This window comes from Thermobia domestica, chromosome 11 (genome assembly GCF_964235325.1).
Source record: "Thermobia domestica chromosome 11, izTheDome1.hap1.1, whole genome shotgun sequence".
Classification (NCBI taxonomy): domain Eukaryota; kingdom Metazoa; phylum Arthropoda; class Insecta; order Zygentoma; family Lepismatidae; genus Thermobia; species Thermobia domestica.
The window spans coordinates 199,787,688-199,802,339 of record NC_137464.1 but is presented as its reverse complement, the minus strand read 5'-3'; the positions used below and the strand labels follow the sequence as shown (position 1 = coordinate 199,802,339).

Here is a 14,652-nt window from a genome sequence, read left to right as displayed (position 1 = left end):
CTGGAAATATGAAAATTCTGCAAGATATTTCATTTATTTTACTATAGTAAGTAAGATTTGGGGGGGTTAAGCCCGGAAGCCCCCTTAATACGCCACTGATTAGAAGAAACATTATTTGAGTGAGTAGTATATTAATTATTACTCTGTGTTCCATACGTTCAATAAGTAATTATTTATTTATATTTTCACAAGAAATATAACATAGCGGCCTTGAGTTTCACACCCCTCTTCAGCACCGAAGCTAAATAAGATTTGTTTGTCTACAGATATTGGTGTTTCTAAGTTTAACATGAAATTCAAACCGCATGATCTCTTGTCTAGAATCAAACCCATTTTCCCATCAACAAAGGAGAGCTCGATAAATCCTTAACCACAAAAGATATCAGAGTTAAACCTGTTTACGGAAGGTGAACCATCATTTGAAAACTACTGTAGGCCCAATTAGAAATATATCACTTCTCATTAGTTCTATAATTTTAGATTACTATTGAATGTCAAAGAAAACTGCAATACATAGCCAATTTATTTATTACAGTACCACACGCTTAAGAATTATAAGCATGAAGTTACAGAATATTTTCTACATACATTATATTAATTTTGCTTGGATATTGTCTTTTTGTAGTAAGTATAATAATAATCATCTTAATAAACATTTTGTTGTTACATTTGAAAGCGGTATTTGTTTACCATATAAACATACTTGTAATTACATGTATACACGTAACACATATGTATATCCACTTTCCACATACAAATATTAGTATGTCCATTTCAGTAGATACTTCACTGTTCATTGATAACAAATATTTGAATGTGTTAATAATAAATTTATATAATGTATTCGTAGGAAAATAATATACATTGATAAAGAGGGAATGATACATTAATATGTCAATTCTTGTATAAATAATTATGTCTTCTAATACTTTATACAGCTACACATGTTTTAACTACGTATGAGGCAAAATAATGCACAAAGTAGCAAAAAATTGACATTTTTCTTTTGTTTTCTTGAATTTTAAAAAACAGTGCATGAGGCACATTATCATATACAGCATAGAGCTTTCTTTCAACATTTGGAAGTCATTATCTTTTAATTAGAATTGCATTATAATTGTTATTATAATTAGATTTATTTATTTAGTTTATTTATTAACTATCAATATAATTTAAAAGCTTATTTTTAAATATGTTTGTAATTAGAATATTTATTAAAGCTATACATTAGAGATGAATATAATAATAGTAAGCAATATTTTATATTCATTAAAACCATATGTTTTTCGAATAGATGAAAATAGAGTTAGAAGATGAATAGTAAATATTTTGTTAAATGTGAATAATTTTTGTTTCCTTTTTTTTAAAGTTAATATATAGATAAACCTTTGCTGTAATTGATAATTTCGCCTTGCAATAATAACTGCTTTTTAATGTTTCTTAACATTTGTTGCTTGGTTCAGAAGATATATCATATTTTATATTATGATGTATTTGGTTTTTGTTTATTGTTTTATTGTTTTATGTTAATTTGTTTCAGGTCACGATTTCTTCCATAACAACACATGCAGCATGACACTGTCCATTGAATGCACACGCACACACATATATAGGATAATATCTAAATAAATTAAAGTTACCAACAATGAATGATGTAAACGTATTTGTTGAGATTGGCACCGGAAACTTGTTTCCTTTCCTGACATGGAAGATTTTAAATTAAGAACAGGGAGGAGATTCTGGTCTGACTGTCAGATGTCTATGACGTTTTTCTTTCTCCATTTGTGTACAATTTTATTCCTATCAATTATTTACATTCTTAATCCGGCTTTATCATACACAATGATAGTTCGTGGGAATATTAAGCAATGCTTAGTAAATATATTTTGTGTATATATATTCCTTCCTTCTCGGGTTGTCTTTTATGTTGAACTTGTCCCAAGATTTGAAGGGCTCTTTTTAATCAAAGCATCGTGTTCAGACGGCGATTTCATAGACTGTAACGTATCATGTGATCCTAGCGACGTCGCCATTTCAATGCTGATACTTCGATTCGTATCTGTTTGTAATGTGCTCCCATCTAACAATGTGCTTCCGGATTCTTTCCGACATGGTTGGCCATTCTGATCCCCTTTGTTGTTTGGTGTCGTGGTGCCATTGTTGACCCCTATGGACACTGTTGAAATAGCAGATTCTTCTTTACGTAGACGTTGCATACGCCTGAAGCGCCATGGGATGAAACAGCAACGCAAGACAGTTAGAAGAAAACCAATAAGCAATAGAAAACACCCTGCAGCTATGATATAGTATCGATTTGCATTGGCGTCGGCTCCTGGTTTCAATTGCACTAAACCAACAATAAGGACTATACCACCCAAAAGCAATGTGACTACAACGACATACAAAATGGGTACTTTGCCAAATAAATAATACTCTTGTGGTTCCTCTATTTCATCATTATCATCGATGGTGTTAGGCGTTTGGATAGGACTATTTGCAGGGCTTGGCGTTGGAGTGCCTGCGCGGCTTTGACTTGGGGATGAAGGACGCGATGGTGGACTTTGTTTCTCACGTGTACCAAGATAAAGGTGATGAGGCCTTGGTTTCTTCTTGTCTTGTTTTCGTCGTTCATGGCGGACGGCCACTGCGGGCATTGCACCGATCATGGTGACACCTGACAAAAGAAAAGAAGAAGAAGAACTAAAGAAAACCATTTTTATAAAATATTATCATATCAAATTAGATACACTTTCTAAACAGTTTTAATAATATATATTCTTATGACATTTGCAAGTTAACACATTAATATGTTTTAAAGCAATTACACATGTATGTACATATTAAACGTAAAGATCATACAAATACTTAAAGTACGTGAACACTTGATTTTTTTTACAAAGAATGTAGCAGGTTAGAAGAGGGAATGTTGGAGGTGACTAATTGTACTACTACTGGTAAATAAGTAGGACAAAGCAATAAGGATTATTATTTCCCAAACTAATGATAAAATCGTTAGCATGAAACACACGTAAACACAAGAATAGCACTGGTGATAAAGTGAAGATTTGACAATGATAGCTGAGGTGAAAGAACTTAGTATACGCTTAAGTGTGAATGTGTTGAGTAGTAACAAACATGAGATTGGCAATAGGGCTTTATTGTGTACTATTTTATGAATAATAAAACCTCTGAAATACTTCAACAATGTAATATATGTTTCGAACAACGTTACATTCTATATCGTAATAAGTGATGTTCACAAGTGCTGTTGAGAATGCTTGAATCACGTCATAAAATATTACTTGGATATTTTTGCAAAGTATTTGCTACGAGGCAAAGTGTTTTGAAAATTATTATGTACCTATCATGACATAAAATCGGGGCGTCCTATACCACAATTGACTTAGTTACGTCTGAAAATTCTGTAATAGAAAAAAAATATGAAGCAGTGAATTAAGTGTCAATGTCCTAACCTGCAGAATGAAGTAAGCTGTGAAGTATGTTTGTAGTCACTAATAGCACTTATTTTGTGATTATTTATATCATACATAATAAAATTACAATATAATATGTTTCACAACGATTAGCACTAAATTCTATAGTGTATTCACGTATATGAATCTCAAATAATTCAATTAAAGTTATCATAAAATTACCAAAAATTAAAACAATTACGAGTATTTAACTTCCCTATAGTATTCTATAAATTTATAACTCATAGTTAGAATATGCAATTACGTTCAATTATGTTGTTTTCTATAAATATGATATACAAATATTCATAAATTTGACCACAGAAGTAAATATTAAATATAAAAGTAACAAACTGTACCTGTATATGAGTAGAGATATGTGCAATACAATTAATTATATTTTAAACTCAACCCTATTCTAAATATGTTTGATAATATATACATACATAGATCATTCTACAGTTGTAATACTATTTACTAATCGAGTTAAAATGCTTCATCTTTTCAAATATATCTATTTTGTATAGTACATACATACAAGTTGCCAATTATTAATCGATAATATGCGAGTTCTTATCAACAATCATGCAAGTGACGAAAACAATTTTGCAAGTATCGTATAAACTAGGCATTCATACTCTATTGGGTTTAAGAAATTAACTAAACGTTCCTGTCATGTATACCAACATCTAAAAATGCCTTTGGTTTCTTGTTCGAGCATATATTTTTGCAATGACAACTATGAAAGATGCAAACTTGCTCCTACGTATTTTCTTTAATAAAGTGTGGTGCCTTTCTCACGATAAAATTGTCACAAATTGTGTTTTAGGTGAAATAACTGTATAATCAGTGTGAAGAAATGGTGGCAACAACATTATATAAATATGCACAGGCTGATGAACATCCAACATAAATGTGATTGCTTATTATTCGGACAGCATTAAAATTCAGAACTGTTTAATTTGTTTTGGATATTATCTTAGCATACGGCTTACTTATTGGGATATATTCGTGTTTCAAGTATATAAATACATTACCTTACTGTATTTGTGTATTTATGTATCACGCTAGGAATGATTGACTGGTGTGTATAAATTATCATAGTTATTATTTTAATTTCCAATGTCAAATCCTAGAGCCTTCGTGCACAGCTCTAATCTATTTGGAGTATGTAAAATACATAAGTTTAGAATACAAAAAGATTATGTTTTTGTACATGTGTTTTTCATAAGTAAAGTCTGAGAATTTACTTTATCTTTTTAAATTACCTTTCATTAAACTTAATATTACTCAAGAAAAACAAAAAAAGAAAGAAAAAATAAATAGTAATAGAAATAAATATTCTTGTTTTATTATTCGTTTTTACGATGTGTCTTCTCACCGAACCAGTGTTTTGTTATTTCATTGTGTATTGTCAAGTGTAGCATTGTTTTGGATTTAGTTGAAACTATGTGAGTGCAAAGGCTTTTGAACACCCAATATAAATACTACATGCGGTTAATTGAAACACATATAAATGTAGCACACACATATAGCAAAAATAAAATTAAGCAGAGCGTAAGCGATTGATCTATGTTTTATCTAGTTTATTTTTGTATAATTTTAGATATTAGTTATTGTTTTTATTGTTATAACTATGTTTTATAATAAACATTAATTATCTAACAACTATGTTATCTAATTGGTTAGTGGGAGACAGTGATATAATATTAATTTGATTTCTTTTATTAGCTTAAATATATATTAAAATTATAATTTGAAGATTAAAATGGCTTTTGAGATATGTCATTTAGCTGAATAGAGAACATTATATGTATTGATTCCAAGAAAATACACTTCCTTGTACTTTTATCAATGATAAATTTTACTCTAAAACATCTAAACAGAGGTAGAGTACAAATTGTGCTTATAGATATTTGTATTTTTTTAAATGTAGAATATTTGAATCTTCATGTACGATTACTTATATCTTACAATAAAATTACAACTAAGCAAGATACATGAGTTGGGCAGATACTCAGTTTAAGGTAATTTTGACTTTGTAATAAAAAAAAGATGAAAGGTATCTTTCGCTCTTTTCTTAGTGAAGAAGAATTGTCTATACTATACTGTGAAGAGACTAATATTCTATGTACGTTAGATTATGTGTTGTAAGAATAATATAAGTATTTCTAATAGTCCACAATAGCTGTTTTCGCCATTCGTTTGTAGGACAATACTCTGCTAAAAAGGATGTAATCATTTTTTGAATCAATTTAGTACAAGTTATATTTGAGTAAAATATAAGAAATATTATACATTTATTTTAAATAAATAAAATCGTCTTGAATTTGAAGGAAAATGAATCAAATTGTGAATTTACCTTGAGTCGTAGTTTGAAAATAGTTACTAGTGAATAGTTTTTAACTGTTGAGAATCTTTCTCACCGTTAGTAACTTAACCTAATTTATCTTCTGAAAAGGGCCCTAGAGCTGTGGTTATTATTTCAAATATTTTTGATTTGTGTTTGTGACGATGCTTATTCAACATAGATATGATTAATAAAACTTGGTGTTTGCAGATATATTACTGTAAATATCTCCTTCTATTATAGATACAGTAAATAGTCACTGACACAAAATTAGTTGGAGAAATGTTGCTATAAGTCTTTCTTCTTGATATGTATATGTAGATAATATTTTTAGATACATTTTTGTAAATATTCAATATTAATATTAATATTACATCTTCTGAGATTCATAAACATCTGAGCAAAGTGCAAGATGTACCTTCTTTTTGAGAGAATGTTGAAGCCTATCAAGCTTTTTGAATATATCATAGAACACAATATACAGACAACTAATTACGAATATATACACACACATTTACTCATCGTTTATTTCTGTATGACTATTTGGCGAGGTCAATAGAGCTAATTGTACAGAGTGAACTAAAAATACGTAATAAATATCGATACTTGGTTTTTCGGTCTTACGCAGTGATAAAAATAGAACAGCTATTAGTTACTTCTTAAATAATCATATGCTACAAATCCTATATTTTGTGCTAAATCTATCAGAGATAGGAATATATCTTACAAATTGCTTGTGCTCTGCAGAACGCTTGTAACATCTATTTTGTATCAGAAAGCATGCTAAGATATATATATGTACACAGGAAGAAACTGAAACGAAACTTAAGAAAATACTATAATAGAACACACTCAAGAGATTGGAGGAGGGCATTGCAAACAGGGCATGAGAGATAAATGAAGGAAACACAACACCACGAAAATAAACTTATGAATACTTACTATGCGAATAATGTACTCCACGTTTTAAAGTTGCACGTAGGCAGATTTCTTGAAATAGGGGTTCCTATTTCTAGCTGAAGTATTCCCTTAAACCACCCTCCCCAATTCTAACTCATTTGAGCGCAACGATACCGTTTGACAATATTAAAACTTCAGAGTTTATTTATAATGACCGGCTAAGACACGTATAATTTGGAGATACGTGTAAAAGTATTGTATTTTATGGTTTATTTCCATCGTATAGTTTATGTTAATCCCTGTTGTCTTTCTTTTTTCCTGTAAGAAATACACCCAGCTGAATGATATTTCCAGAACGTATGATTTTTCATGTTGTATTTTCAAATACTCGTGTAAGGCAATTCTTTGTTTCCATTTTGTACGTTGTAAACACTATCAATAATCGTTTGTCTTATATTTTTGTATTAATGTTGTTGGGCTCTTAATTTTCTCTTTCTGTTTATGCGATTATATAGTAGCAGAAACCAAACTATTATTAGATTTGTTACAAAATTACTATTCTTTTTTTTTTTTTTAAAAAAAAAAAAGCTCTCTAATATCTATGGGGAGTTCTACACTAGTAAAACAAAAACTGGCAAGCAACATAGCAAGCTTAAACGAAGAGGGATAATCCTATACTATTTTAGCTGTAAAGAAATAAATAAAAAATGATCAATATAAAATACCTGATATTAAAGCAAATGAATTACTCGAATATGAAATTTAAAAAAAAAAAGTTTGTATTTTTCTTTGCTTGTTACTCTAAAAGACAACTTTAGCTACGTGAAATAACTACACTAGAGTACCATGCATTAAATGTATAAATATATCAACTTCGAATGATGATATTCATATTGGTGAATTATGTCTATATATAGTGATTCACGGAGTTTTAAAATGAATAAGGACATAGTATATATCCAGCCTGAAAATATTCTATTTATTTACCTAATAATATTCAATTTTACGTAGACTTAGAATCAGAAATATCATGTATTTACTGACGTTATATTTGCTTTCATTATACTCTTTGTCTAAAATCATATCACGAAACTATCATATCCACAAATTATTTACATTATACAGGTATATCATTTAAATATATCAACATAAAGGATTTTAGGTGTAACGTACCATAGAACGTTCCTTCATAACCTATATTTGAAGTTTTATCAAGACAAAAATAAACGAATTTATGTATTGTTTAACGAAGGTACAGTGATTCTTGTCTAATACTAACATAGTGAGATGAAGACACTTTATGTACAATAGTTATTACTGAATTAGGCAACGTAAAAGTATTTAAAATTCAAAATTTAGGGATTAATGTAGTTAGCTCATTGTATTTCAGTTATGTGTTCCGAAAGTTTCAATTATAAAAAGAACTAGGTTAAATTTACTAAAATTGTTCTTATAAATATTTTTATTCGCAATAATTATCCTTACACTCTTAAAGGGAAGCCTGAACTATCTTACACTCTCCTCTTCAATATGAGACGCATGTAGTTATTGCATTTTAAAATACTTTAATTAGATATTCGAACAACTACTAGTGTTGAAATCCAAGGTGGAAAATATGTATCTTAAATGAAAGAGATGTTTAATATATGCCAATGTTACTGTTTGCTTTATAAATTAAAATTTGCATTGTCCATTCGTTGATTAAAAAAAATAAATGTTCTTCTTTCCATGTGCTTGGGGAAAGCAGAATAAAACAATATAACATTATTAAATATTATAAAGTATAATTTCAGAAGAGAAAACATATACCTTTTGTTCTTTCAACATATATAGCGCGTGTCTTAATCAATATGGATAAATAGAGAATAAATATAGCGGTGAGAGTCTCATTAAATCGATAACGAAAATGATTTTTGTCAAGCAATCTAGTTTTATATATGTTTAATACTAAGAGGAAACTTAAGAATGTAATAAAATATACATATTTGAGCGCTTTGTGTTAACATTATACGATATATTTACATAATTTAAGCATGTTTGATTTAGTTTCTGTATTAATTTTTTTCATTAAAAGCTCATTAGATGCTTGAGAATTACGAATGTTAGATAAAACCACTCTTATTATTTAAATTGTTTTCTATGTATATTCAATAAATTATTCCTTAACTAGAAATGAAACACAGGATCAAGTGCAGGAAAGAAATTGTAATTCTTCAGTTATTCGAGGGTCTTAATACTTTCTTCTGTTCTATGGATACCAAAGAAACTTTTTATATTAAAAATATCCAATTACTAGAAGATAGTTTCAGATGGTACTGTTTCTAATATTTTATGCCATTCCACGTAAAATTCCACGTAAAATGATAAAGCTTACCTAAGATTCCCCAGGTAACCACTTTACGGAGTCTGGGTGAATCCTGAGGCCAAGCAAGTACGCACAAATTTATTTCGGGGAGCTCCAAAGCTTTTCGTGGATTCAAATCCAATATGAAGATAAATTATATTAAAATATGTAAGATTACACCTAAAATTACATTCAATTTACAGAAAAATTGGGATTTCGGGTGGGGGTATGGACTTCAGGACTTAGTCCTGCTGAGGCACATTGGAAGCAGAATTGAACAAGAAATGAATCCTGCTCCCACATAGAAACGAGCACGGCTGGTCCGATTGGTAGATAGAAGCCTCAGTAACTACATCACCACGGTTATATGTTATTGCAAGTAGAGTACAGAAAATAGACTGATGTGTTGCATTTCTATTTCTGAACAAAGAAAACAAAAATAAAATAAAGAAAATATGAAGGCATATGAACAATAGATACAGTTAAATTGTAGGGTGTGTTACACATGATATACATTACTTTTTCAGAACCAAACTTTATATAATGTAGTAGATGTAGCTGTGATTGCATTAACGTTTGAATAAAGTACACCTATCGATTGCATTTTTTAAATGAAAGGTATTTCTATGTGGGATGCACATTAGTTGCTTCAATATTCTAGAACTTGAACCACCACTAGTCTTTCGATGTTTAAAAGTTTCTTATTTATTTTCACCCCTGCAGTTTCGTTAACATAAAGTTCAATTTATGTATTCAATTCTATTAAAGCCGTTTTAAAAATTATAATATATGTATCATATATGATAGGTATCATATATGACTGAAATGAATTTTTTTTAAAGTTATAGGTCAGATGAAATTAACTGTTTTAATCAAGTTTTGATTCATCAAGCACCTAAAAGTGGGTTTGATTACTTTTGCATGATGTTAGGGAACGCTTGAATCAGTACCTCTAATAAAATCAAGATATAATTTTTAAAAAGTTATCATCATGTGTTCGCCAAATCTCTAAGAAGTGTTTGTGGAACTCTGAGCTTTAACAAACTTTAAGAAATGCTGTTTTATACTTTATTTATGTAGATGGTAGCAGCTAGCATTGACCTTTGTTGTTGTTTAAAAGATAAATATTGCCTCTTTTTGGAGAGAGAAATCGTGTAATTTTCCAATTCTATATACACGATTCATGTGTTATAGGTACATTTCAGCACGGCAGACTGGGCACTAAATTTGGCGTTAATTTTTGCTTACACATCTGAATCAGTTGATTGGTACTTGGTAGTATATATATATATATATAACAATAGAACACATCAATGCCAACAAAAGTAGAAATGTGTGTATAATTTGGCTAATTGATACATCTAGTTTGGTAAGCATTTATCAATTCAATACGTAGTGGATTGGTCTAGTGCATGTAAACACTATTTCAACATTTACATTATGTAAAGTAACATTATTTCAGTTCGTGCAAAATGACGTATTTGTACAACAACGATTTGATTCTTTTTAAGTGTTGATGTGCGAGTAACATAAGCGTGATATTGACGATACATCAATGATTGAAAGTGAACTTAAACAATGCGTGCCTATTTACAGAAAGCATATGTAAATATGTATAGTGGTCTAACTTTATGCATATCTTAATAACTAAATGCAGTCATTACATTACATATACTATATAGAATGTTATATTGATTGATTAATTAAATAATCAATGAAAAATAAATTGATTAACCATTATTTTTATGAGAACATTAAAGATATAGTATGCAACAATAATAAGTAGATACATATGAAAAGATAGCGTTTATTTTATATATAGTTGTTGTAAGCTAGCAACGAAATAGGCCAGTGAATCCCATGAGATACATTTTGCTAAGTATCCACGACAATCGATTTTTATTAATAATCATAAACTATGCATATTAATTTACAATAGCATAAGATTATGTTTCTATATTGAATTGAGCATTGGCACTGCCCGTCGAGTGTCTCAAAATTAATTTTATTCTCAGGTAAATACTAAAGGCTTCATGGTAAACACTAAAATTTGTCGTATGAAGTCTACAATTATAGTCGTTTGGGATAGCATAAAATTAAGTATTAAATTTTAAAATATAGAAACATACCAATTGTGAAAGGTGAATAAGTACTACCCTTTATTGTTCAATTTATTATACTATATAGTGTGGTAATCAGAGTCCCGTACATATAGTTTTTTCCTTGTCCCTATACAAAATTTGCACCCTAAACATCCCTGAAATATTCCATGTGCTTCCCGCAACAACTGTAATTTCCGTGAATGACATTTAGTTCCACAATTTTATTAGTATCGCTTTATTTCCAGGTTTCGATTTTTAAGATGCTTGTTTAAAACTAATAAAGCCACAATAAGTTATTTTTTCCTCTCTGTAGCCATGGTAAAAATGAAATGAAATCTTTCAGTTTAACGTCCCACGATTATGTCTTTAGGCTAAGGGAGACAATGATTAAGGCAAGTGAATGATGATGGAAGTTAGTAGAACGAGAAAGTGGGAGAAACGAAAGTACCCCGAGAAAACCCACGGACACGATGTTGTCCACCACAAACTTACTTGGCCTAGGATCAAACCAGAGACCCCATGCACCAGAAGTAAGCGCTCTAACACTGAGCCACCGTGCTCCCTCTGTCGTCATAATATCTGTAGAGTCATGAGTAGAATATCTGTAGAATATCTCTAGAATGAGTCGTCATTATTTCTTGTTTGTAGTTTACAAACGAAATTTCTTCCAACTTTAAAAGACGCTTTTCTTGGAATTTATACTCAAGCAAAATTTTATTTTTAGACACATGTCATTTATTTTAGTTATTACTATTAAATGCACTAATTGATTTTACTGTACTTTCTTTAATTTTTTCGATCCTCCCACTCCCATATAAGAGAATATACATTATACTGGTTGTCAGTGAACATTTTTTTAACCTTTTGAGTTTAACTCGATTCGATCAGGGAAATAAAAGCTGAAATGGTAAATTGATCTTATTTTATACAACATAGTATGTATATCATAGAACAGACATGAATACTTTTTTTAAAAAAATGAAATGAAATCTTTGAGTTTTACGTCCCACGGTTATGCCGGTTAGGCTAAAGGAGACGGTGATGATGAGTAATGAATGAAATGGTGGAATGAAGAAAGTGGGAGGAAACGGGAGAATCCCGAGAAAACCCATGCACACGATGTTTGTCCACCACAGAGTTCACTTGGCGGGGGCTCGAATCGAACCCGGGTCCCCAAGCACCAGAGACATCAATATTTGAAGTCTTGGTTTAATTCCCTTCATATTTCTGTGCGCACAACTATCAAAAGAATCAGTTTGAATGTAATTCTCACCAACTTTAATAGGAGAAAGATTTCTTTCATAGACGATCCACTATACTGTAGTAGTTCAATTTATCTAGAAGTTAATAACAGTATTGGTTGATTGTTTGGAATTTAACGTTCCTCTCAATCAATTAGCATCAATCAAGGATTTGTGAAGACATATATGTATCTAACATTTAATCTAGATCAAAACTACATATACTTTCACTGGGATTTGAATTCAGGACTCTTGTATCAAAAGCAAGAATGCTGCAATGGAGATCAATAATAGAACAAAAGTTATTAAGTCAGGACTATGGATACTTGCCTATACAATATATAGACAATAACTTTAAATGGAAATAACTATACATGAGTTATCTGAAACTAGAACGAACTAACTTTTTTTCTCATATTGTGAGAAAATAACCCTTTCAGAGGCAGTGACGACTTAACTCGGTCATTGGGAAACTAATTCTTGCGTCAGTTGCTACATTTAGTTTGTTGTGGCGTATGGTCGTTCGGTATAAGATACGCGAAACTCAAACTAGTTCATGCTTAAACTTGGGAAATCATGGGAAATCGACGAAAATGTAGTTAGTGCACTTTAGTTTCAGACAATGCAAATAATAATAGACCATTAAATGTAATTATTATTTATTTATTTATTTTTCTGTTATATGTGGATATGAAATAACAAAATCAAATCATATATCGGGTGTTGCAAAATAAATGTTACAACTCTTGGGAGGTGACTGCTGCCACTGAGACAAGAAAAAAAGTCCTCTTGAACTTTCGGCTATCGGACATAGTTTCAGATCTACAAGGTGCCGAAAGCGTGGGAAAATGACTTTCGGACGCCAATAGTTCGGAAACTATCCAACGTAAAGAGGGCGGGTAAAAAATTCACTGAAGAAGTCATACCTGCTCTATTGAATTTTGCATGTTTCACAATCCCACCATGCACGCGCAAGGGATTCCCCAAAGGAACGTAGGGAGTCCCGGATAATCTGCCAAATGAAAATTGGTCTAAATGGATATGAATTGATAGGGTTTCTACCAGGTAACAATAATTCGTTTGTATTAAGTCGATATCTGGAACAAATACAAAATGGCGGACACCTTCATGCCTGTTGTGTGTGGTTGCATAATCACCAGGTGCGGATGCTGGCCAACAGTGACGTTCTGAGTATTGAAAGTAGCGAATTTGTACTCAAATGCTCTAGAAAGACATCTGGAGTGTAGGTAGAGCACAACAGATAAAGCAGGGTGATTCACATGTGTCTAAACACGTAACAAAAAATGCCCAGAGATGCACTCATACTCAGTAAGCGTGAGTTCAAAGCGCCGGAAATGTAAGGATTAACGTCAAGAACATGAAAACCATTGCCAATTCACCAATAATATTCCATCAATCCAATGCAATATGATGTGCACGGTTGTATACCAATAAGGATACAGCAACTGAGGCTAAGTTGAAATTGGGTAAACTAAATGAATGTCACTAGTGGGATCGCATGATCGATATTGAAATGTGGCCAATGTGTGTGCTGATATCGACATGTAGCTAATGGACAAATGTCAACATGCGACACTACTGCTCCTGGGACACCGTTACTCCTACTTTGGAAAAATAGGAAAATAACTACTCGGGTCTTGAATCTCAGGCCTTGGGGTCCCAACAGGATTGGAAACTGCGACCACGCGAGCGAAAGCGAGCGCTCTAGCCCTGAGGCTCGAGGGAGCCTCGCTTTCTCTGTATTCATTTCTTTGAGGAGTACCCACTTTGTTTGGCAAGCGCTCTTGTACAGCCTCCCGACATGCTTGTGTGTTTTATTTTGTTACTCCTGCTGCACAGTTGTAAACAATCAGAGCTTTAAGACATTTCTTCCTATTTCTCATGTCGTTTTATTTTCCATATGTATGATGTTCCAACTGTAGTGTTGGTTCATTTTCGTCTTTGTCTTGGCATGTGCACTGTGTGTAAGATACGAATTTCTGGAGGTATTTTCCTATATTTCGAGTACGACATTTGTCCCAAAAGACGTGGGACATGATACAAGTTTGTTATTTTAACGCTCTATCTGAATTTGAACCATGGATTAAAAGATTTATTTTCATATGTATCGACTGTGGGACAGTGTCCCAAACAGAGGGACATTGATACAATCGTGTTCTAGTTACGTTCTACCAAAAAGTGCACCAGTTTTAATAGCAGAATGTACAACTTTAGTTTCCTT

General features: G+C 31.3%; 1 protein-coding gene across 6 annotated transcripts in view; it reads right to left on the bottom strand.

The window, feature by feature from the left end:
• Positions 1-14,652, bottom strand: part of LOC145664666 (uncharacterized) — an 828,415-nt gene that overhangs the window by 57,584 nt on the left and 756,179 nt on the right. For 4 of the 6 annotated variants that reach the window (XM_081731507.1, XM_081731508.1, XM_081731509.1 and 1 more), the window contains one exon: positions 1,687-2,674. The exons of the other annotated variants lie outside the window; for them this stretch is intronic. In XM_081731507.1, the coding sequence (XP_081587633.1) occupies positions 1,923-2,674 (752 nt within the window). In that variant the 3' untranslated portion in view covers positions 1,687-1,922. Of the gene's footprint in view, positions 1-1,686; positions 2,675-14,652 lie in introns of those variants that run through there. 6 annotated transcript variants of the gene reach the window in all.